At 39.6% G+C, this 25,677-nt stretch overlaps 3 protein-coding genes across 4 annotated transcripts; 2 read left to right on the forward strand and 1 right to left on the reverse strand.

The window, feature by feature from the left end:
- Positions 1–724: 724 nt before the first annotated feature.
- Positions 725–3,026, forward strand: ccsapb (centriole, cilia and spindle-associated protein b). Of its 2 annotated transcripts, none has more exons than XM_083900923.1 (3): positions 725–1,192; positions 1,941–2,158; positions 2,244–3,026. In XM_083900923.1, exons 1-3 carry the CDS (start codon positions 853–855, stop codon positions 2,424–2,426), a joined length of 741 nt encoding a protein of 246 aa, XP_083757049.1. In that variant the 5' UTR covers positions 725–852; the 3' UTR covers positions 2,427–3,026. The 2 variants fall into 2 exon arrangements, with proteins under 2 accessions (XP_083757049.1, XP_083757050.1); XM_083900924.1 differs by having other exon boundaries at positions 1,032–1,192; positions 1,688–2,158.
- Positions 3,027–8,345: 5,319 nt separating this feature from the next.
- rab4a (RAB4a, member RAS oncogene family) lies at positions 8,346–12,742 on the reverse strand. Its single transcript, XM_083901069.1, has 8 exons — positions 12,609–12,742; positions 11,555–11,635; positions 10,848–10,962; positions 10,181–10,243; positions 9,939–10,093; positions 9,119–9,214; positions 8,878–9,023; positions 8,346–8,499 (listed from the first exon to the last, which is right to left on the reverse strand). Exons 1-7 carry the CDS (start codon positions 12,622–12,624, stop codon positions 8,908–8,910), a joined length of 642 nt encoding a protein of 213 aa, XP_083757195.1. The 5' UTR covers positions 12,625–12,742; the 3' UTR covers positions 8,346–8,499; positions 8,878–8,907.
- Positions 12,743–13,481: 739 nt separating this feature from the next.
- Positions 13,482–23,936, forward strand: phf10 (PHD finger protein 10; the record flags this gene model as incomplete). Its single annotated transcript, XM_083900912.1, has 12 exons — positions 13,482–13,609; positions 14,307–14,416; positions 15,017–15,147; positions 15,409–15,492; positions 15,598–15,722; positions 15,847–15,996; positions 16,117–16,226; positions 16,761–16,905; positions 17,438–17,590; positions 22,251–22,359; positions 23,200–23,388; positions 23,839–23,936. Exons 1-12 carry the CDS (start codon positions 13,538–13,540, stop codon positions 23,934–23,936), a joined length of 1,476 nt encoding a protein of 491 aa, XP_083757038.1. The 5' UTR covers positions 13,482–13,537.
- Positions 23,937–25,677: the final 1,741 nt, after the last annotated feature.

Consider the following 25,677-nt stretch of genomic DNA (forward strand, 5'->3'; position numbering starts at 1 on the left):
CAGTCAGACACGGTGATTTAATGCGCTTTTTAAGAGGTTCGTGTCCGAAGTTGATAAGATAATTAACTACTATTCACGCCTCTTTAAAAGTAACACTGGGTTAGGGTTAGAGTTGCATACTGCGACCGTGATTGACCTGTTCTATGTAGTATTTATCAATCGCTTTTTAATATAGCTGGAGCCAATCAGAGGAGGAGTTCTCCGTTACGTCATCACGTCTAAGAAGTTGACAGGTCCCGGAAGCGAGCGTTAACGTGACAGACAACTGGTTCAGTCAGACCTTCAGAAAGAGAGAACATTAAACTGGGAGTCGCGTTTTGAAACACGATATCCTTTGAATGTGTCAAACTACTTTGTTTACTTGTCCATATAGTATATAGTTTGTGACAGTTACTCCAGTTACTCCCTCGTTTACTGCTGTTTGGTTACGTTCTGGCTTTCCCGGACCAATATGGCGGCGGCGTGACGCGTCGCTGCATTTCTAAACACGCAATTGTAAACGTTGGTGACTACAACTAGCGTTTTTGTGTGGGTGGAATTTGAGTTTGTGATTTAACTGCAAACAGTTGTATAAATTGTAGTTTTACTGATATATTTTCTCTAAACTACGCTTTTGTTTTGATCTAACTTACCCCGGAAGGAAGTAGGCCGAGCTCTTTCCATCCGCTGCTCTGCAATTGGTTGAAATCACTTTCACGTTGTGATTTAAATTTAAATGTCTGGCGGTGACACCGCAGCGCAGCAGCTGCTCGTTGTTGACGCTTTGTAATTTCATAAACACACTGTGCGTCAACGGTTTTTTTTTTTTTTTTAAAGCTTCGTTTGACTGCTGTTGTTCAGAGAGGATGTAAAATGGTGACCAGGAGGATACGCTCGGAGTACATGAAGAAGTTCAAAGATCCAAAATGGGAGACGTTCAGCAAGTGTTATGACGAGATGCTGAGGTACAGACTGAACCGCAGGCTGCTGGAGCAAACACACAATCCCTGGTTCTGGAGCGGCTCTGACAGCGACTCAGAGTCAGGAGGAAGAAGTCCTCCTCCTCCTCCTCCTCCTCCCAAGAACAACCAGGTACTGGCAGAGCAGGAGTGTGAGGGGCAAAGGTCAAACAGGACAACAGAACCTGTGCCCAGGCTTGTCCTTCAGGAGGAGGAAGAGGACAAGGAGGATGACAAGGAGGAGGTGTCTGCAGGTAAATCGTATTATTGTTTTAAACCTCTAAATTGGAACAAAATCTCACATCGAGGAGGATATTGATATTATTCATATTTAAGAAGCTTGTTTTTATTTATTTATAAAAACATCCAAATACTTGATGATTAATTTAGTAATCAATTAATTATCGCAGCCCTACTAATAATACATACCCACTCCTCAGGCTCATCAGCTCCCCACAGAGAGCAACACCAAGGTACGGTGCATCTGAGGAGAAAAGTATAATTTATATAATATCCTCTAATCATCTAGATGTGGATTTCACATACATGCCCACTGTTCTGTTCATACTTACAGAAGGGTCAGCGTCAGTCTAGCTTTCAATCTCATGTTCCATTCCAATAGCTGTGATCTCTCTCCAAGACTTTTATATGTTCTCGTATTCTTTGAGTGTGGAGTTGTACATGTGTGGAGACCAGGACCTCCTTGCATAAACACAAGCCTCTGCGTGGACTTGCGTTTGTCTGTTCAGGGTCTGCACGGACCAGTGCAAAAATGGGCAGACGACCAACTTTATGGCACGTGGACCCTAGCCGACTTCTGTGGACATGGAGAATATAACATGAGCCTTAAGTGTTCTGGGATACTGGAAAAAGTTACTCCAAGATTAACTGTCAGAGCCCTGAATCTGCATGATCCATGTCACCAAATGATCAGATATAGCTGTGTATATCACTGTGTACAAACAGTGGGACCTGTGACAACACTTTTTTCATCTTTTGTAGAGAGAGATATGGGACAGCACCAGCCACAGCAGACAAAAGCCTCCAAATCCTCAAAAGACGTGTGGCGCTCGCATCGGGTCAGACCTGTAACACCACGGCAGCCCAGGGAGGACAGCAAGAGCAGACACTCTTTTGCTCTGTATGGTTCGGGGGAGAAGAACACAGACATCGCGGCAAGAAAGACGCATAACGTCGGGCCTACGGCTTCAACTAATGATGTAAGAACGCTCTGTAAAAACAGTATTGCATGCTGTGATGTTAACCCTGAGCAGGAGCTGATGTTTGTGTTAATTTTCCTGGTAGATCCACAAGTCGGCGCTCCGTGCCAAGACCAGGCGGGAAGTGGAGCGTCAGATCCAGATGCAGAAAAGCGAGCGGCGGAGAGCCAAGTCTGCTGATGAGGACAAGGCCAGGAAGGTGGTTCAACCCGAGTTCAACCCCTGGATCACTGAGTACATGCGCTGCTTCTCCGCTCGCTCCAGATAATATATAACTAATATCCAAACACATGCACTGCAGAAAAAGATCAACCAACCAGATGATTCCAGACTGAAAAAAGTGACTTAACTTTTAATGTGAAATTCTGGGGCCAATGAAGTTATGAGCTGATACTAATGTTTTATTTGTTTCAAAAAAGAAAAAATCCAAATTTGACAAAATAACTGAACAGTTGTTAACTATTTCACCCCTTTCCACCGTCACACTACTGTACTAAAAATCGCAATTTGATTATGATACAAATGTAGGAAATATCCTTTTAAAACTACTTTTAGTCACAAACAAAATGTTTTTTAAAGCCTTTGTTTTACTAATTCAATTATAGGATATTTTTTCAGTGTACATAGCCCAGAAGAAGATTCCATTCCATGTTGAATTGTTGCCTTTCACCTCTGAGGGTTAAGTACCACACCACGTGAAGCCGATCGATTCAATAAGGCTCTGGAAGAAAAAGCTGTAACATTGAATCTCAAAAATACTGTACGTTTCTATATTTTCAATACATCGATCAATCGCCAATACTCACACAGAGGCAGCATGTTTTTTTTTTTTACAGTATCATGTACAATACAGCCCATATTGTCTGTTTACCCGTCACTTTTTCTGATCACAAACTGAATCATTTTCTTTTTCTTGGTGATTGAAAGTTTCTGATCCTTAAACTGTTACAATGATAGACTTTGCTTTGTGAGATGTGGGTTTTTTAAATCACTGGTTTGTGTTAAAAACGCACCAAAAGTCACTAGGTTAAATTTGTCCATTGTGGCGTATTGCAAAAACATGGTGGTCTAAAATGACGGTCTCTGCAGAGTTGACCTGACTCCTGATATAAATATAGAGAGGCTCACTCTGGGGTAAAGAAAAACAACTCGTACTATCAGGCAATTATACACTTATAGACAAAAATAAGTACAATTATTTTGACCCTGAATTTCTACCAAGAAACACTTTAACACTTATTAAGTGTTATTGACTTAAATGTTTATGTGTCTACAACCTGGTGCTAACACACTCTGAAGATATGTGACTTTAAAAGGCGACTGTGATGGTTAGAACAGTGTATATGTGCAGTTTCCACTACTGCTGTCTTTTTTTGTTGAATGAAAGACATTACTGACAGCAGCTTTACTGTAATTTGTCAATTATAAATGCCATTTAATCCACTTTTAAAGCCAAAACTTGAACCAAAACAATGGATACAAACCAAAGTCAAGGTTATATTTTATTACTAATACTGCTTGTATAAATACAGTGGTAATAATTAACACATATTACGCATTTTCTCTTTAGATAATGATCAAATCGCACTTTGCTTTAGACTATTTTTCATGTAGTTATTCTATTTGTATGTTTCTGTAAATATGTTGAATTGTTAATATTTGTTCTCACACAAGATGTGAAGAAAAATAGATTTTCGCAATAAATGTGGTCAAAATGTTTGCATGGCGCCACGTTCAGCCATTTCAGTTGTTGTTGTTGCAGCTTTGAGTTCAGTATTTCTTTACTTAGTTTCTTAGCATGTGAATGTTTGTGCAATATTATTTCACTTTTAAAATATCTATATTTTAAATATTCAATATTAGTTGGTGAGCTTTGCAAAACAATATACAGTACATTCCATTTTTTTAATTCTGTATTTTTAGAGCTATTTCATGTGTTTATTTGTCTTTGTCTAATACCTGGGCGCCACAGTAGGTGGCACTGTGGGGTGCAGGAAACAGCAGGTAATTACTCGGCAGGTGTGCTACTGACTGTGGAAGTACGCAGTTTTTGACCGTCGTCGTCATCCTTTTTGCCGTGTTGTGGCAAACATGTGAGCCTTTTATTTTGAATTAGCATGCCAGTTACAGAGTTAATATAAGTGTCTGCACAGTTCGACTGAGGTCGCTTATTTGTTAAGAGCGCAAAACCGTGAATGAATGATTGTTTGGTGACTCCACAACACAACGCTGACGTATTTGATTCGTTCATTCATTCATTGGACCCGGAAGACAATGCGTGAACTCCTACAAGTACCGTTACAGCAGCCCCTCAGTGGCTTAGGTTCGTTTTTGTTGTTCGATTTTGAACAAGTCACTCCAATACTGATGATATAGAATGTGTGACATACATGATGTTGTAAATCTGTATAATACTCTGTATATTTGCCTTTTTTTGTTGGCTTTTTGACATGGTGTTTACATAATGAACATTTTTTAAACGCTAAGATTAAATGCTGTGCTGCAAAGATGTGAAGAAATCACTTTTCTGTCCTTCCACACCATTTATCAATATCTTTAGATTTTTTTCCTTAGAAAAATATACATCAGATTTATGACATACTAAAATGGTTTGCCTTTGTGCCCAAAGCATCGTTGTCTTTGAGTTTCCCCTAATATAATTATTTATAACATACCTGTAACATACGTTAATTGAACTTGCTAACAGTATAATTGAAGAAAATACACAAACTGATTTTGTGTGCAAATCTGAACAGAATAAACCTCAGATTGGAGAAAAAAAAAGAACCTGCCTTTTAAATAAGATACTTTATTCATCATCATTTTTTATTTTAAAAACATATGCATTTATGATACACAATAAATTAAAAATCCATAATGTCCATTATGATAACAGAAAAAAACAACGTGTATAAATATGAACAAACGATTGGATGAAAAAACACAAGACAGCGACCTGTTGTGAAACAGCCAAAATCAACAACAACACATGAAGATTTTCATGTTAAATGATCGTATTTAAAAGTTATGCGTCATATTTGAGGGGGCAAAAGACATTTAAAAACATAAATATAATATATGAAATGCTTGAACGGGTCCTTTAAAACACCTGGAAATCAGAGTCTTTTGTGTTGATGATGTTTTAAAGTTTAAAACCAGAGGCAAAATTTATCTTTGGAAACAAATACCAATCAAACACATGAGAAAACTCAACACCACAGCTTAAAGCACTGGCAGCAGTCAGGTTTCATTTCAATGTAAACAGGCAACATGTGCTGTGTGAGTGAAATGGAGCAGTCACAGCTGTTTGGACAAAGACCTGTGTTACACTCTATCATTCTAGTGATGCTGAGTGTGCTACTGTGAATCAATTCAAGCTATAATGTATAAACTAAACCTACTTAAGGGAAAGTTTAGGATCTTTGGAGTCGTGTTGGATGAGGTACTTGTATAGTTTGTGAATGAAGGCTGTCAAACACTGAAGTCAGAAAGTAACAACTTAATGATGGAAGCAGCAGAGGATCTAGACTCCTTAGAGGCTTATGAGCTAATACTTTCAAAGTGACACAAACTTTAGTTTTCTGTTGGAAAAGGCTGTTCAGAAGCATGGAAAACCATTTTAAAATGGTCAAATTTGCGAGTGAGTTGTAATTGGGACTCTGTTTTGACAGCTGGTCTGTCTGTTGTGTTTGAACTGCCGAACCCCTAAAATATAAAAATGCTGCATTCATATTAGGTTTTTCTTAAATCCCCAGCATATTCACAATCTGTTTTAAGAAAGCACAGATATCCTGTGTTGAACGCGACTGCCCTCTCATACTGCATGCAAGTGCACAAATAGCACATTTGTGAGACCACGTGGTGTTGAAGTGTTAGATTATGTAAGGTAACATGAGATGAAATGCTCATGTCTAAATGAAGCTACCGCAGGTGAATTTGTGAGTGAGCTTTAGCTCTGGAGGATGATACTTTCCTCCATTGTTTGATTTTTGCCACAGTTAAGCACACGCATGCTGCCAGTGCTGGTGAAGGACAACAACACTCAATGCATGCGAGGAAGAAAAAAGCCATGTGGATTCTGAATCTCTGATATGACCATTCTCATGATCCAATTCCTGTGTTCTCACAGCCCTGAAAAGATCAGACCCGAGTCATGAAAAAACACAAAATAATAATAATAATAAAAACACAATAATAGCTAGACTGGATATGTATTATAGATATTTGTAATTCAATTCTTCCTATCCAAAATGACATTCTTCCTATCCACAATGACATTCTTCCTATCCACAATGAGATTCTTCCTAGGACAAATGATGTCACTTTTGCCATTCATGTGTATTGGGCTTTCAATTTCACATATCTACGATGACATTCTTCCTATCCACAATGACATTCTTCCTATCCACAATGTCATTCTTCCTAGGACAAATGACGTCACTTCAGTGCGGTTTCATTACAATTACCATAAATATTATTATGACTAGACTCCAGAATGTTCATTCTAGATATCCATAATATAATTGTGGATATCTGAAATTGAACGCCCAATACACATGAATGGCAAAAGTGACGCCATTTGTCCTAAGAAGAATGTCATTGTGGATATCTGAAATGACAATTGTGGATAGGAAGTATGTCATCGTGGATATCTGAAATGTTTTTTTTTGACTAGGAAGAATTGAATTAGTCGAGCTATTAAATGTTAAAACGGCTTTCCATATGAGAGTAGCCTTACTGCAATTAGCAGTCATGATCACTTTTGTATTTGTCTGACATGTCTTTTGTTTAGAGCCTAAAATCAGTGTCTCTATTATCTCATGTCGCAAGTCATTTGTCTTTAAGCTCAGGCCCACCAGCTGCCTCTCAGCACAAGGAGCAGATACCTGTGTGTAACACACTGACTCTGTTCAAGTACCTCATACAACCCTACCTCAAAAATCCTGACCTATCCCTTTAACGTGTTTAGTCCATAATGTAATCCACATTAAATCATCCAAATTTCCAAATGAACATAAATGCTGCAAACAGTACGGCCCACGTTTACTGCCCAGTATATGATCATGATAATACAGTGCTGCATGAGCCCCACACTGGATATGTTTTAACTACCTTTAATATAATACACACAATATCTCTTCATAATGAAATACTCTTGATATTCTGTTTGAGAAAACATGCGTCAATCTCTATTTACAGAAACACTGTACAGTGTGTGACAGAGGGAGATTCGGGGAAGGCGGAGTGCTGAGGACAGAGACGGATGAAGTGAGGGGATAGAGTGCTGAGGACAGAAGAAAGAAGAAGAAATATGATGGAATGTGAAAACGTGGAGGAAAGGACGACATAAGGGAGGTAAGGATGATGGGACTGACCCCAGACTCAGTACTATATACAGTGTTACCTACATACAGACGGGAGAAAAAGAAGGTAGTGATGTTACATTACGCCGTGACCAAAGAAAGAAACATCTGTCCTGAGACGTCCTATCACAAGTGTTCAACACTATGTCCAGGTGTGCAACAGGGTCAGAAATGATCTTGTTTCTTTTATCAGGGTACTCTCCACATTACATTTAAGACTTTATATGTTCTTTTTATTCACAATACAGATGGCCCCTAATTTAATGTCAGGTGAGAACACACAAACTTGAGTTGAACACTTTTGATCGGATCTCTCAGGAGCAGATATTGAGGCTGATGAAGTGCAGGACAGCCTCTGAGGTGCCAGGAGGAACAGAGGAGGGAGAGGGGGGTTGTGGTAAAGCAGAGAGCCAGGTGGTGATTAGCTTAGCTTAGCATAAAGACTGACAGTAGAGGAGAAAGAGTAACACCTGCCATGACCTTTAAAGCTAATTAACATGGTGCATGTTTGTTTTTTAGTTGTAATACAAAACACAACCAAAAAGCAAACAATGTCCCACTGTTTCGAAAGTACTCTTTAGTGTAAATAGGATTTAATGACTGTAAGGTTAATAAAAAAGAATATAATCTAATGCAATGAGGTGAAATGCGGGGCAAGCAGGAAGAAAGGCAGGTGAGGGAGAGAAGTTTCATGTCAGAAATCCCTGATTGGAGATCTTTTTTTTTTTTTTCAAGGGTGGGTTTGTCTCTGGTTACCTTGGAGATGGCCAGCAGTCTGTAAGGAGGGGGGGTGTTTCTCTGCAGACACAGGCCATAACAACAAATGCTCTGAAGGTTCTCTGCGGTCCGTGAGAGGGTCAAAGATCAAAAGGTCAGAGGGGAGGCACCAGCACCGTAACCCAACCTGAACCCCAGGTCTTCCAGGGTCCCACGTGGCTGTTTTCTTTTCCTGGTCTTCACAAACCTGTCTGAACCACACTAATTAAAACAAACACACACATAACTGTCAATTTATTGGATACACACCCCAGGAAAAAACTGTATATTTGGTTATTATTAAAAACAGAATGAACACAACCCTCAGATCAGCTGATATGATAGTTGTGAAGCAGCCAGTGACACAGGAAACATTACACAGATACAATGAAGTATAGATGTGAGGACAGCGCCCCCTGCGACCCTCATGTGGAGGACAAAGCGGCACAAGATGGGTAAAAGCATAACTTCAATACGAAAAATGTAATTCTTTACGAGGAACTAGCTACATATTCAAATCACCACATGATTGACAAGCACGTATACAAATCCTCCGCCACCTATCATCTGATATTGGGCAAACACACAGACTCCACACACCTCGACTGTGTACGTCACAGGACACGACCACTAGCAGCCACACTCCTGGTTGCCCTGTGGCTGAGCACGGCGAGGAGAACGGAGCTGTCGTAACGCGGCGTCACCATACTGGATACCTGAGCCCATCCTCTCTGGATCCAGCTCTCCTGAAAATCAGTGAAAAAATGTGAATTAATAAAAAAAAATAAAAAAAACACTTCAAAATGATCCTGTAGGGATGAGGGGGGAGCAGAGATCTTACCTGACTCAATCTTGTTGAGAATTTTCCGAGCACATTGGACAAAAGCCTCTTCAACGTTCTCCCCAGTTAGAGCGCTGGTCTCAAGGAACATCAGCTCTGACACACAAACACACTCGGTGTTGCCATGAGGTCACACTTTATGCCACACAAATGAACACATCAAACATCACATGTGAGCTTTCACACTGAAGTCTAGACCTTTTCTACACATTTGTACATAAGGCTGCATGTACAAATCTAAATAAGCCATTGATGTGGCAGGAAGTGATGACATTTGGGTGATAATAATAAGAGGAAAGGCTCCAGGAGCCTACTGTGGCATGGATACTGTACAGCAGTGTGGACCATGGCCCCCTAGTGAGCTGTGAAGGTGCTGCAGCTGGGTCATGAGGTCATTAAAAATAAAGATTTTTTTAAACAATATTTTATTTATGTATTATGATTATGATTATTAATATATTAAATGTAGTCAACCTTTTAGTATATGTCAGTGGACCTACAGTATAACAGGTGTTACCAGTTTTGTTGTCCCTTCAGATTCACATTAGAACACATCTGTTGTGTTTGGTGGGGGATTGCAGTTCATGAAACAGCAGGAGGCTTTCATGTAGGAAAATGATAATGTGTGTTGAAGAGAGATTGGTCTCCTTTTTTTAGAATTCAAACCAATCCATGGCCCCACACGTTTATAAATGGCAGCTGCACAGTAGTCAGGCCTCTGCCGTCTTAACAATAAAAATATCTGCTGTTTTTTTTCGCAACATCAAGTGAACGACGTTTCTGTTAGGGAAGAGAAGTGAAATTAACAAACGGTACTTACCGTTCTCCTGTGCAAAGCGTGATGCCTCCAGGAACGTGACCTCTCTGTCGCTGTCCAGGTCTTTCTTGTTTCCGCACAAGATGATTACGATGTTCTGACTCGCCAGCATCCTGGCATCACTCAACCATGTGGTCAGTGCATTGTACGTCTCTCGACTTCAGTGCAGAAACAGACCAGAGGACGTTTTTAGAAAGACGATAAAGAAATGACTTGACTTGAATATCCGTGTTTGATTATTTTACCTGGTGATATCATAGACCAGCAACGCTCCTGCTGCTCCTCTGTAGTAACTGCGCGTCACAGACCTGAAACACACGCAGAGATAATATGGAGATAGTGACTAACCTTCTTATGAAAGGCTTAAGTGACGAAACTTTTTACCTTGAAAGCAAAAAATAAACAATGCACTCATCATTAGACAGCCATTACCAGCTGAAAGCTAAGGTTTCTAAACAGATCACTCTCCTGCATCAAAGTCCATAGAGAAAATTGTTGTTTTAAACTCATGTGGACATCTGCTGGTCTGCTGTAAGTTTCAAAAAATCCAAAAGGATTTCAAAAACTGTAGTCACAACATAACACATATACACTTAATGATGGAGGCAGCAGACGCACTCCAGCTCCGGTGTGCTATAATTTAAAATCAATAATTTTCTCTATGGATTCTGGTGCAGGAAAAACTACAGGTTACAGTCAGAGAATGCTGTTCAACCAGAAAAAAACCCAGCAGCTATTCATGAGTGAGCCTTCTGTTAAGTGATTATAATCTACTTTTACTTGTGTGTCCACTGGCAGCCAATTTAGAAAGCAGAAGTGAAAGTGTCCACGTCTCTTGTTTTGCGATATGCTGGTGGCACACTTGTCAAAGTCAGGCTGTGTGTCTGTACCACAACATCGATTTTTCTCTACCTGAATCTCTCTTGTCCAGCAGTGTCCCAAATTTGCAGTTTGACCGTTTTATTGACCACGCTGATGATCTTCGAGCCAAACTCCACTCCGATCGTGTGGTTGGATTCATCTTTAACTGGAAAACAAAAACAATAGTGGGTTCATTAACAATGAAAGCCTGTGATGGATCGTGATGATCTATCCCCTTTAAGCTGCTGTCTGTATTAAATAGCCCTATATTCAAACAAATATCACTGATGTAGAGTGTTTGCTCAGCGACATACATTTAGGGCGCTTTAATACCTATGCTTTGTTTGATTTGTATGATTACAACTGTTGCCGCTGCTGCATCCAGACACTTCTGAAGGAGGAGGTGTGTTCTGGAGGCATACAATGACCTATTCATCGGACAGTTTGTATTCAGAAGACACATCAGGTAGCTTGGTTATAATAGCCCATTTATAAGACTACTTTTAACGTGTAGCACACACTCAAACTCTGTTTACCAAAGTTGTTTCTGGCAGTATCACTGTTGCATCAGCACTGTTGGTCGTACCGGTTCGTGGGTAAATAAATACAACCACATACTATTGTGTACACACTGTAAATGAACCGCTCCGTGGAGCTATTGTGGTTTCGGAGAAACAAGCTGTGCCTAGAAAAATACATATGACATTTGTACAACACTGCATCACTGCACTTGTGAAAAAGAAGCTGCAAATACTTACATCTCTTCTCTATGAACTGGTGTAGCAAACAGGATTTGCCTGTGCCAGCATTCCCAATCACCAGGAACTTAAACAGGAAATCTGAGGAGGGAACACATTATATAAGATAAACTCAGCGGCTACTTTGGAAAAACACACCTGTTCACTGCATGTTAATGCGAATACCTAATCTGCCAGTTATATGGAAGCAACTCAATTAATTCAGGGTAAATATGACACATGAAGGTGATGGTTGTTGGTGTCAGAAACTGCTCATCCACACAAAAAGCTGTAGGGTTTACAAAGAACGAGTGACAGTTTTCTGGATGAACATGCCTTGCTGATGCCAGAGGTCAGCAGAGAAGGACCAAACTGACACAGAATGACAATCACCAAGGTCTGCAGAAGACACCACCTGCACAACACCTCAAACCTTGAAGCAGATGAGCTACAACAGCAGTATAACACACTGGTTAACACTTTAAGTATACATAGTACCAAGAAGTCTGCAGATTGTGCTGTTTTCCTCCAAAACTAAACATTCTGCATTCACATGCAGACGTTTATTTGAGACATGTCAGTGTGGCATCAAATACTAACTCTGAGTATATCCACTAATATACATGGAAAAGGAAATCCAAGGATGCTGCTTGTAGGCCAGGACCATGAGGACTATAATATCGTGTATTGTCACATTTTTTGGACAACAGCCCCTCACAAATGTGATGATCATATTCACATGACCCCCTGCAGTCAATGTTGGTGTGCAGGTGACACCAGGATGCACATCACAGTCACAGCTCTACAGCTTCACCCTTCCCCGGTGCCAGTTTCCTGCACCTCCTACGTGACGATTTTTGGATCAACAAAGTCGATAAATCCTACCCACAGACTGACGTTAATCACTCATGTATAACCTGAGTCGACTGTCTTACGCTGACATGACACGGTCAGGCCAGGAGCCTCGATTAGATTGATGTGTTTACGGTGAGAAAAATCCTCTCGACACACCTGCTTCCTCTCATCTGCGGCTACAGGAGGAAAGATAATGGTGGACACAAATCAGTCTTCTTACCGTAAGACTCCGACATCACCACCTTTGGCAGAACACGGGACGGACGGGGACTGGACGTTTGACAGATGGTTAGCTAGCTACGAAAATGAAAAATAGTCTTGTTGATGATTTCCGCGGATTGGAGTAGATTTTCCCCTCCGACTTCCCGTACGTGGTTTGTCGTTTCAAAATAAGAGCCACTCCAACCAACGCAGTAAATCCATGGACGTATTATTAGAACTAGACAGAGCACCATCCATTTGGCTCCGTTGATTCCTATGGAGTTGCTCACCCAGCGCTTATGCCAAAAAAGTTTCCGGCGGCTGATAAATTCAATCATGTGCAGCATTAAAAACCAAGTTTTTATGTGTGGCTGCAGTACCGCCCAGTGACCACGAGGTGTCAGTGAGTCTCAACATTTAATTTCTCCCATTTTCTTGCCTGGAAAAGAAAAAGAAAGAAGACGACTTCCATTCACTCATTCGCCCTTTAAAACGATGACGTAATGTGTTAAATTGTGTTGTTTTTGAGCTTCTCTATAAACAGAAATATTCTTCTGTGGTTTAAATTAGAAAATAAAACATGATTTTCATGTAAAAAAAAGAAAAAAAAGAAAAAAGCAGTTTCTCAATAACTTGGGAAGTATATATGATCTCTTCATTTGGAGCAGCAGCGTACTTCCTTATAAAGAAAAAACAGAGTCGCTGTTAAAGTTGTCAAAAGTTGTCTTCAGCAGCTCAACTTGAATTGTCAAATCGTACAAGTTGTACCAACCAATTGTAACATACACTCCACTCCAGAAGATGGCACTAAACAGTCACAAATCGACTGTCGTCAGGTGTAGAAGAAGAAGGAGAAAAAAACACTGGACGCGGTAATGCAAAAATTGAAAGCGAAGAAGAAGAAAAGGAAGCTAAGCTAGCCCAACATCGGGCTGCATTTAGGGAATTATGGCAGCTGTGCTCCCCATCAGACCCCCGTGCGATAGCAACCCCGCTACACCTGGAGCACAATCCTTAAAGGTGACGTTCATACTCCGTGAAAACACGCACCACAGTTAGCTGTGTTTCCAGCGCTCTAGTTAGCTAAAAGCTAACTGGTTAACATCTCTTGGCATTGTTCGCGTCACCCCTTTGTTTTTAGGCTGCTGTTAATTGGGGGGCTAATGGTTCACCATAAACATATTTTTCTATTTGCCTCGTTACAGCCAGACACATGGAGGCGTTTCTATGAGGCTCTTAATTCCAATCTCTACCTTTAACCAGCTCTTAAACGCGCATATTTTCGTTGTTGTACACAGATATTTACTGTTGACGTGAGAACTCATTCATTGCACCCGTTAAATAAGAAGGTTGCTTGTTATAGCATCAGCTCATGAACAAATGATTGACGTTTGATTCCGAGTTAGTGGGAAAAGTCCTCCCACACTTTTAATTATAAAATAATATGGCCTAATTTCAGGCAAGCTCTAAAATTAAACATTTCTCCATCTATGTGATCAGACAAATCAAGACTTTGAGTGTGGAGTAGTTGCATTTGGACATTGTTGACAGTGTGGCATGAAGACCTATGTTCTGAGGATGTACAAAAATAAATACAATCTTCCACACCTGCTGGTGCTGGTTTTAGGTTGGGACCCACCCACTCACTCACTCATCTTCTGAGGAAAGTTTTGTCTCACTTGTAAATTTTTCACGAGTATGTTTTCTTGTCGTTTAGGAAGAAGTCAATGAGGAAGAGTCCAACGATGGAAGTCAGCCTCCCAAACGACGGAGGATGGGTTCGGGGGACAGCTCTCGAAGCTGCGACACCTCTAGCCAAGACCTTGGGTTAGTTGGTTTTGAGCTTGGCATGAAACACTAACCTTTTGCTCAAGTTATTATGAAAGGGTAACAGGATTTTAGTAGCCTTTTTTGATCACATCAGTGAGTGAGAGGATGAGTGCTCGAGAAGTGTATTAAAACATTTAGAGTCAACAGCTAATGAATGTCATGGAATAATGTTCAAATGTGCTCATCTTGTCAACATGGTAAACAACCTTATTTGAATATGCAGTAGATTTATAATATATACATTTGTTTAACCAGTTAAACTCTAAATTAAGCCTAATTAAAATCTTCACAAGAGAGACCTAAAGGAGGCAACTATCCTTGGCTAGAATTAATATACAGGGTCTAGCATTTTCAACATCTTCAACGGGACCTCAAGTACTGGCCTGGCAACCAAAACAGAGTCTCAATAACAACACACAGAGAAGTCACATGAGAAGTGACTGTCTGCTCAAGACCCCAGCACTCCACTATTTACATTGGTGATATTTTTCCTTATATGTTGTGATGTAGAATGCTGCATATTGGGCCTTTTAATTTCAGTTTTATGGGGTAATGCTATTAAAATTAACTTGATCTATCTCCCCCTTCCACTTCCAGCCCGACATATTTCCCAGCAGAGAACTTGACTGAGTACAAGTGGCCGGCAGATGACACAGGAGAGTATTACATGCTGCAGGAGCAGGTCAGCGAGTATCTGGGAGTCACCTCATTCAAGAGAAAGTATCCTGGTAAGATAATAATTACTCTGATAATTATATGGTAATCCCAAGCTAAGATATCTGGTTATTTTATTATAGATTATGATGTTGGTGTGATATCACAGAAATTATTATTTATCTGTGAAATATCATGTATTGATATGCAAATTGTTCTTTACATTGTATACATTTACAGAATAAAGTATAGGCACAGAGAAAGAGTTGACAGTTTTGTCACCTGTCCATAACCAGGATACTGTAATAATGTGTTGCTTGTGTGTTTCTGTGTAGACATGGAGAGAAGAGACTTGTCCCACAAAGAGAAGCTTTACCTGCGTGAGCAAAATGTCATCACTGAGACGCAGTGCACTCTGGGTGGGAGCCAAACACATATCCCAAAATCCCACCATGTTGTGAGGAGCCTTGCGATCTAGTGTGAGTATTATGTGCTCATGCAGGTGGCTGCTTGTTTGTTTACAGGTCTGACGGCTCTGCGGAGTGACGAGGTGATAGATCTGATGATTAAGGAGTATCCCTCCAAACACGCAGAGTACTCAGTCATTCTGCAAGAGAGAGAGCGGCAGAGGATTGCAAAAGAGTACTCTGTAAGTACACAAACAGCAGAAATACCATGCACAACATAGGGCTAGTGAATAATGAGGAATTATGATTTTCAACAATGCACCTGATAAAAATTCACGTTTCAAGTTTCTGTATTTCCTCTCGTAGCAAATGCAGCAGCAGAATCCTCAAAAGGTGGAGGCCAGTAAGGTTCCTGAGTACATTAAGAAAGCAGCAAAAAAAGCTGCCGAGTTCAACAGTAACTTCAACAGGGAGCGAATGGAAGAGAGGAGAGCTTACTTTGACCTTCAGACACATGTAAGTCCCACTTGGGGCCCAGATGATGTCTGATGTGCCTGGCTTCTGGTGTTCATGTAAGAGTGCACAGTGATGCTGATGTTTTGTTTATAGATGATTGTTTTGTATGTGTCCTCTCAGATCATCCAAGTACCTCAGGGTCGGTTCAAAGTGCTGGCTCCAGAACTGACCAGGACGGGGCCATACCCAGTGGCCCTTATACCAGGACAGTTCCAGGACTACTATAAAAGGTGGGAATCACCAGAGATGCCACGATATGATATTATCACAATATTTAAGTCACAATACGATACTATCATGATATCGTGATATACTGAGTATTTGTGAAAACACACAACAGCTCTCGTGAGAGTGAGCTTTTGGCACCATTTATTGGACATTGAAACATCTTGATTTTTTTATGCTAATCCACAATTAGTTTAATGTTTACTTGAACCCTCAGTTAAGAAAAAAATCTATATTTCCCTGTATTGGTTTTTGACCACCCCTAGTATGAACTCTCTTAAGTACACCATTTTCTAACCGTCTCAAAACTTACATTGAGGTGGTTATTTTTTCGTAAGTTAGTGTTTTCTTCGTAACTTTATTTATGAAGGTCTTTTATTACAAGTAAATAAATATAAAACACAGGGAGCAAAAACAAAGACAAAAATGGGTCCTTTTCGGGTCATTTTCCAGTCCTTTTTCATGCACTGTGGATACTGTTTTTCTTAAAGGCTCTTGTGCTGCTTTGCTCTGATGCATCATTGTGTTGTGCGTAACAGATACTCTCCCAATGAGCTGCGATACCTGCCGCTGAACACGGCTCTGTTTGAACCTCCACTTGACCCAGAGCTGCCTGCACTCGACTCAGAGCCCGACTCAGACGATGCAGAGGATGTCAAAGACAACAAAAAGAAGAACTCATCTGTAAGGCTGTTTAGACTGTTACTCTAATCACCACAGGCTCATCTATCACCTTAGCTTCACTTAAATAATGTGTGTTAGATGCAGGCATACAGACATATGCTTTATGGATATGGGTAAAGTGAAAATAGAATAATGTTCCAAAAACATCTTTTTAACTTAACAGAAGTTAACAGACTTCAGTGTTTCAGTGTTTGACCAGATGCAACCAATATATCCCTCGCCCTTTGTTGCATTTTGTGGAGACCGTAGCTTATTTTGCTTAAGAGCAGAAATATAATCGATCATTGTTAATCATGAGTTGAGGGATCCACCTTGAGGTGCTTAAATCACAAGGACTGCTTGAGGTGAGGTAGATGGCTTTTTGAAGTTACTTAGCTGAAACATTTTCACTTTCAATATTACCAGAATAATTCACCAAGATCAACTTATTGTGAATGCTTTAATCACAAAAACCAGAGAAAATCATATGTTTTCCCATCTCTTGTGTACATTTCCCTTAAACCCCTTCTCTCCATGCCCTGTTCCTGTACAGGACAGTTCTTCAGGCAACACATCAGATGTAGAGAGCCAAGAGGGAGGAGGTGGACAGGGCCACAAGTCCAAGGCTAAAGACAGGACATCTACACCGAGCAAAGACGGCAGCCTGCGCCATTCAGCGTCCCACAAAGCCACCCCAGGTTACAAGGTAGAGGACAAAACCAACTGAACTCTTCTCCAACAACAGCAGCAGCACTTTTCTACCCCCCCCCCCCTACTCTTTCTACTATTACCACCACTCCCTCACTCCATCCATCCCACCACCCACCCCTCGCTCTCTTCCCTTTGTTCTGACTTCCACAGTTTGTCAGCAGTTCAGCTGATACAACCTGGTCCATACAGATGTACATACACACACGCACAGACACACACACTGGGGGTCCTCTCTACAGTTTTTTGTTTTTACAACCGCCACTTGGCTTTTTTCCTTTTTCGTACCAGACTGTGAGCAATAAGAACACTTTAAAGGAACAGTTCACTTTCATCGCACTTTTGACTTTTTTTGTTTTTCCAGCAAAGACAGATTTGAACTTTAAAAGATTTTAAGTGTCTTCAATATACCTCTTGTCTGTCCTCGCTTGTCAAAAAAAGATACTTCTGAGACAAGTAAGTGGATGTTTTGGCTGCTAGTTTTTCCTTGTACATTTTTGAAAAGTTAAAGTTGATGTTCTGATAAAGAAAATAGAAACCACATATATTTTGTGGTTGCTTTTAAAGTAGTTGGTGTTAACAATTTTGGCACTTATATCTGAAGTGTAGAGTGCACCTAACCTTAATGTTTAAGTGTGTGTTGGTATAATATTATACTTTGTTTATACACCATGTGATGTTCTATAAGTGTCAGCATGCTGACCTTGTTCACACTCTTGCTGAGCTCAGCTTGTTGTAGTCTGTGTGCTAGCGGACTAGCCCCCACATCACAGTAGCTTTCTTTAACACCAATTCATGACACGATTTGTGTCTTTGTTTGTAGTTATTTTAAATCATTATCTTGAATTTGACATATTTGATTGACAAATAGTATTTATTAGTCTATCAAGGGCTGGGCGGTGTGGCCTAAAATTCACTTTATTCGTACATACGGACAATTGACCTACCCTCATGAACAGAGAGCCTCTCTTCTGGCTCCTGATTGGATGACGTGTTGAGTCCTCAGGTATATAGATAAAGAGCTCTGGACATCATGTGACTCCTTTTACTTTGCAAAAAGTAACAGGGGTCAGTGCTGGTTTCAAGCCGTTCACTGCACACTTTCAAATCCACAGAGATGGAGCAATAGATCGCAGCACCTGACAGACTGTATATAGCTCACCCTTATAATGCCACCAAGTGCTTTTCCCGAGTATGGAAAAAGCCAGAGTGGACAGTATTCCATAATACCTTCAGTAACCTGAGAACCGACGACTGTCTGCTAGAATTTCCCTCATCGTGGTCTGGAGAACACTCACACATTGCTATCACAAAATATGTTTTTTTGCGGCAGTGGTTCCCAAACTGGGGAAGATGGGCAGTGAGGACAGATGCAGATGGATGTTTCACTACTAGTATGGACGAGGGAAGGTACAGGAGGTCAGATGTAGGGTTAGGCGATCAGCTTTTTATTTGTGGCAGTTTTTTTGGCAGATTAATAATCAAACTATATTCATCATTAATTATTTTTGATTTAGAGTTCCATTCATTGGTTTGAATGTTTGTTCTGAGATTTCAGTTTCTTAAAATTCTGGGTTCTTTTCTTCACCCTTGACAGTAAACTAAATATTGTTTTTTTTTGTGGACAAAACAATGATTAAGAAGGAAAAGATTTGTACACTTTAGAGCTCCCATGTAAAAGATTCAGATGTCAGTGACATTTAGGGCATCTATTTTGTGGAAAAAAAACAAGAGGGTTGAGGATGTGGTCATTTAGATTTGTATAGGGTTTGACATTTTTAACTTGTACTCGGATAAGTTGGTGATAATGAATTGTTAGTTGCAGCCTTGTTATAAATATCCTGTCAAAAGCAAATAATGAAAAGGGGACACTGCAGAAAATGATACAGAACCAATTCATACCTTTGACCGCCCACCCCTGGATTGTTTGTTAATTCCTTCAATCTTTAAATTTGCCAAACGACCAGCATTTAAAATATTCTGATATATCACCATTGATACCTTTTTTATATGATAATATAAAAGTAATCACAGTGAGCATGGCTCAGCTGTGTGGTGTGAGCATGGTCCTTTCTCCTTTCTGTTTGCCATTTTTATTGTGTTAAGTTTTATTTAACTTAACTTTGACTTGACCGTTATTCACCAGAGTGTAAAACTGTAAATGCAGTGTGTAGTGTAAATGCCCATGGAAAGACACAGTAAAAAGCTTAGGCAACGTGACTGAAGCCTTACCCAAACATCATCATTTCAGTTTCACAATATTCCAAAATTCTGACCATTCACAAAGCTGTTTATACTGGTATGAAAGCACCCTAAATTTACGTCACTGAGCAAACACTCTAGATCAGTGATATTTGCTTGGCTATAGAGCTATTAAATACAGATAGCAACTTAAAGTGCGTAGATCACCACGTTCCATCACAGATTTTCATCGTTAATGGTTTAAGTTCAATAATGATTTTTGTTTTTTCCAGTTAATGATGAATCCAACCATACAATGGGAGTGCATATAGGGCAGGTCGAGGTTAGACGGCAGTGTGAAAACGATTCGTACTGGAAAAACAAATACATTAATAAACAAATAAAACAGTCTAGAGTTGAGCATGGTTAAATCATATAGTGTAGCTGAACTGCCTCTCGTCACAGAGGGATAGAGTCTAGAGTTAAGTTCTCACTTAGATCACTTTATTTACTTCATGCTCAAATGCTATTGTGGAATTACTTATCACTAACGGCATAAATGTTACATACCCCAGCTTCAACACTGCCTTTACCCACAACTGTTTTAAAGCCATCTCAGCTTCTTATACACTTTTCTTCAGTACACATGAAGCGTGGCCAGATGAGCGTCTGTATCAATGAACGTCATCATCTTTGCTGACGATGACAGTCAACAAGGTGAATATTGGACGATAAATTGGTGCATCATGTGACTTTTATGTCTTCACAAAGACACTTTGTGTGAGAGCAGAACTGTGAGAGAGTGACGCAGAGTGCAGGTGATTAATGCTACGTCACTCTGGTCTTCCGGCCCGTTGAGTTGACGGTGTGTAGTGTGGTGTTTCTCAAACGGCTCATGAATAAACATCTAAATATGAATCAAAAAATTGGGATTAGATTCAGTGATTGCCTCTTTGGTAATGTTTTGTTCTGCATGTGACATACAGTACATGATGTAAAACATTAATGTATGGAAATTCACTGCTGGCTTTTCTGAAGATTATTTACAGATTATAGAGATTAAAATGTCATTTCACTGTGGTATATAGTTCTATATGATAATATAACTTTAGCAGATTATACTGACTGTCGGCTTTCTTGTCATTCAATCCATAATTCATACAGCTCTTAGTGCAGCCAGGAGTGTGTGGTGCTAGTTTTATCATCGGTTCAGAACGTTTTATTTTGGAGCAACTTTATTATTACACAACTGGTTAAACACAGTTAACGTTCACCAGATTGTCCAGGCAGGCCTGTAGAAGGAGGGAGGCACAGCTTATATATGTAGCAGTGCCAACACGCACTCATCACTAACTTAATAGATATATAATATACTTAAATGAAAAAGGGCTGCAACCAATGATTATTTTCATAATTTATCAATCTGTCATTTATTTGCTCTATTCATAGGTTTGTTGTTTCGATTGGTTGGCAGCGATTAATTTATCTAATCTTCTATTCCCCCTCGTACGTTCTTACATCGATCTGGGATGTTTAATTATTATTCTTTTTTTTGCTATAATTGACAATTAGTTGTTGAGATAAATGGTGAAAAATGCAGATTACCGTCTCCCAAATCTCAACGATGACATTCTCAAATTTTTGTTTGCCGAAAAGGAAAGCGGAGAAAAGAAACCAGATATTTACCAGATACTCTATTTACAAAGCTGAAATCATTGTTTTATTCAATTAAATTTAACAAAAAACACTATTTGATAACTCAAATTATTGACAGTTAATAGTAGTTGCAGCTCTACATAAAATACAATATTTATTATGTAGATTTATTTAATGCAGAATAAAAATAATTCTTACTCGCTGGACTTCAACTGCAGGTCGAGGCTATGTCTTGTTGGACATATTGGAGTTAAATTTATAATACATTTAATTTTAACTGTGTGTTAACTGGACACTGTCAGCTTTCAATTGCTTAGCTATGGACGAGAAGAGTCTGTTCACAATAGCAATGTGAATAAACATTTTATTGATGATTTAAATCAGCCTAAACCTACATATGAGCTAATTCATTTTGAAGAATTTCTGAATATATAAGAGCAGTGAAAACATGCACATGCAGTTCAGTGATCCGAGTTCTTGTGCTTGTCCTTTATTTTCTTACATCCCTTTCCTGCTGCTGTTTTTTGTTTGTTGGATTTCACTGTTCACTAAAACATGTCCTTTAGTAGGACCATAGTTTTTTTTTCCCTCTTGGCAAAATGGGCTATTTGAAACTCTTTGTACTCATTAATTTTAGTCAAAATACAACTTTGATGCAGTTTGTGTTTAAACCAATCAATAAAATGTGTATAGTGTCTCCAGAGTATAAAAACGTCTTCATTGTTCAAGATAAAATGGTCAGATGTGAAGAAAATTTGTTGTCCATGTCTAGAGGATATACATGTATGATTGTTTTTTATAGAATTATCTTGCCCTTGCAGCCTAAGGTCATTCCCAATGCTATATGTGGCATTTGCCAGAAGGGTAAAGAGGCAAACAAGAAAGGCAAACCTGAGGCTCTCATTCACTGCTCCCAATGTGATAACAGCGGTAAGTTTACACACTTCATTTTAAAGGACACTTTCCTTGTTTGTTTTCTTCTTATCTTTGTTGTTGAAGAGATTGATCATGGTTTTGAAATGTATTTGTATGAGGAACGGACGCATAGTCAGCACTGACTTATGATCCACCAGCACACTGCCATCATGCAAAGGGCTCAAATCTTTTGATTAGACGGCCAACTTCACATGTGTTTATATGCAGACCTGAGTGTTTGAAATGTTTTATTTAGATTTACATTAAGTCACTGAAGGAGGCAGCAGTTGTCCTGCGGCTCCCTTTGCCCTCACAAACTAAAAGAAAATGTGATTTCCTCTGTGATCTTTGGTTGCAGGAGAGTGAGCAGTCACCTTCAGTTTCTTGCTGGAAAAAGCAATCACAGATATTGTAGATCCAAGTGGATGTAGATCTTGTTAGGTGAACCTTTTTGTTACATAGCTAAAATCTGTTATTTGTGATGGAAGCCATATTTTCAGCAAGAACATAAACTGGTTCCTGGATATGGCCGCGAGCATGACAAAGTCAGTGTTGACTATGTCTCCGTTCATACATCCACACTTCAAAAAAAAAACCCCTGTATTATCACTTAAAACCCAGGAAACTTGCAACACAGCACATTTTTTAGGCAAATGTTTGATATCCACTGATTTCATTTGTCATGAGCTCTTTGTGTGTGTGTAAGAAGATGAGTGACCCTGTTCTGTTCACGTGTTTTTTTTGTTTTGTTTGCTTGATTTTCTGTGTCTGTGCATTCTCTCTGTATTTATTTCTGTCCTTGGCTCTGTCTGTCTGTCTGTCTCCGGCTTCTGTGCACGTGTCCGTAAACCTCAGGTCACCCGTCCTGCTTGGACATGAGTGCGGAGCTGGTGCGCGTGATCCATACGTACCGCTGGCAGTGTATGGAGTGCAAGACCTGCATCGTGTGCCAGCAGCCGCACCACGAGGACGAGATGATGTTCTGCGACAAGTGCGATCGTGGATACCACACGTTCTGTGTGGGCGTGGACTCCATACCTACCGGTGAGTGGGAGAACATCGAGATAGTTTATTGTATGTGAAGGGGTGGCTTGATGGGCAAATAGATGTTGACTTCCGCACTCACTGGGACGTGCGGAAGTCACAATGCGCCACACAATTGTATTCTGTTAGCAGGACATTCTGTTGTATTCTGTTGTGCCAAACGATCTTAGAGTTTTGAGAATGTAATTTCGGTTTCAAGAAATGAGCCAAACCAATGGAGAAAAACTGTAATAAACAGAGTGTTCTGAACAGGGCTGTTTTAGCAGGGTGATTGAACTGCTGTGGTGCTTCATCCTTATGGTATTTTGACCAAAGCATGTCACAGACATGTTCATCAGGACACCAGGGAACTAGGTTAACTTGGAGAAATAGGGTATAATATGTCCACTTTAAAGGAAGTATCGTTGTATCTTTGATTGTTGTAATAATTTAGTCTCTGTGTCTTCTCAGGGCTTTGGGTTTGTGAAGTGTGCGACAAAGATTTCACCACACCCAAGAAGAAGGGAGGAGTCAAAACGCCCAAGAAGACGAGGTCCACTCAAAAATGATCCATGACATTTTAAAACACAACACATGGCCCAGATCCTACATGACTGCTCTGTCATGATTTCTGTCGAGTATAGAACACCAGATTCTATTTTTCAAAAGCTTAAGGTCAGCAGTATTCTAATATTGACCACATTTATAGTCAGAATAAGACACTAACTTCCTTAACCTGAATAGTAGTCAGATTAAGCTGTACTCTACATCTTGATCTGATTCTAACACCTAATTTGAGTTTTCACAGCAATGGTTGTCAACCATGTCCATGTAAACAGGAATATGGTGGAATATTCTTTAAGCAGTTTGAATTTCTAATTCAGATGAATGTCAGTATTCAGATTATTGTAGTCCATGTAAACAGAATTGTGATCCAAAAATGGGGGGAAAAAAGTGTAGCTGTCTACTCAAAGTCCCAAATTTGAATATTTTGTGTGAAAACCTTGATGGTTTTCAGTCGATCAGCCCTAAAAACAATCATTGTTTTCCATCTCCAAGCTCAATTTAAATGTTGAATGTTTGATTAACTGCTAATGTGTGGTGAAAAACCTCAGATTGGACATTGACCTTAGCATAGCAACTATGTTCTGTAGACACCACACAAACCATATATGCTAACTTTTATGAAGTGTTGTGTTCCTGGACTCAGATTTCAGGACCTGTGACCTGACTTAGACTTGAGCACTGATGACATTGGCTGCATTCAAGTTTGAAGATGGTGTCTCCTTGTTTTGTTTTGTTTTCGTAATTAATTTGGCATACAGTTTGGAAGTACAGTATTGCTTTAATTAATGCTATTAGAATTCTACAACGCAGCTAAATATTAAAATGTGGGTATGTGGATTTGATGAGCAGGTACATGCATCCACTACCTACACTTTTTAAGGACCATTGTGTAGGATTTATCGGCATGTGCTGTAGAGATTGCATATTGTAACCAAGTGAATTGTTTGCAAACAAACATGGCAGTATAACATGAGGAGGACCAGCCCCTGGTGTAATATACAGGACACATTCCACTTAGCTAAAACACAACTGTTATTAACTTCATAAACTTATTAAAAAACAAAATTAGAAATGTATAAATATAGAATTTCTGTTGATTGAGCCCTCAATTATATACACTGAAGAGACACCGTGTATACAGATTTTACATTGAACTCCAGTTACACATTAAGTAAACCCATTTAAACACTGACAAGTGTTAAATTTGTGTTTTATGTAAAGCGCCTTTATTTAAAATCAATACAAATGTGTGTGTCGGTTTTAAGTGGAGCACTGGAGGCCATCTTGGAACTTGACTCAGACTCAACCTTGATGACTTGGACTCAGGTATTGAAACTCAACTTGGAAACGTAGGGGATTTATAGCTGGACTTGGACTCAAGGTGCTGTTACTCGACTACAACACTGCCACTATCAGTATCAGTGTGTTCCTTGGTTTATCGTGTAGGATGTTTGATGCGAAATCCAAATGGTGCTTTTCTTTTGATCCATTGCGACTGAAACAATCGGGTTTGCTGATGTCATTGTGTTTCAGTTGTCATTCAAATAATTTTGTATGTTTCTTTGTCTCTACAGTTGTATTAATGTTAATTTAATAAGGCAGGTCAGTAAAGATCAGCCGCAAAGTGTCTTATTGGATTATATGACTTGTGCTCGTGAGCCTTTGTAATGAAATTTAAATGAACAGACACTGGTTGTGCTTGACATCACAGCTGCAACAGTTTTCAGGTATTTATATCTTCAG

The sequence above is a fragment of the Microchirus variegatus genome (genome assembly GCF_963457635.1).
Source record: "Microchirus variegatus genome assembly, chromosome: 14".
Lineage (NCBI taxonomy): Eukaryota > Metazoa > Chordata > Actinopteri > Pleuronectiformes > Soleidae > Microchirus > Microchirus variegatus.

Coding starts and splice junctions, on each gene's coding strand:
- ccsapb (XM_083900923.1), top strand. CDS start 853: ATGGTGACCAGGAGGATACGCTCGGAGTACATGAAGAAGTTCAAAGAT. Junction 1,193..1,940: donor CAAGGAGGAGGTGTCTGCAG/GTAAATCGTATT, acceptor CATCTTTTGTAG/AGAGAGATATGGGACAGCAC. Junction 2,159..2,243: donor CTACGGCTTCAACTAATGAT/GTAAGAACGCTC, acceptor TTTTCCTGGTAG/ATCCACAAGTCGGCGCTCCG.
- rab4a (XM_083901069.1), bottom strand. Junction 10,963..11,554: donor CCAGTTCATAGAGAAGAGAT/GTAAGTATTTGC, acceptor TTTGTTTTCCAG/TTAAAGATGAATCCAACCAC. Junction 9,024..9,118: donor TCTCAACAAGATTGAGTCAG/GTAAGATCTCTG, acceptor ACTGATTTTCAG/GAGAGCTGGATCCAGAGAGG.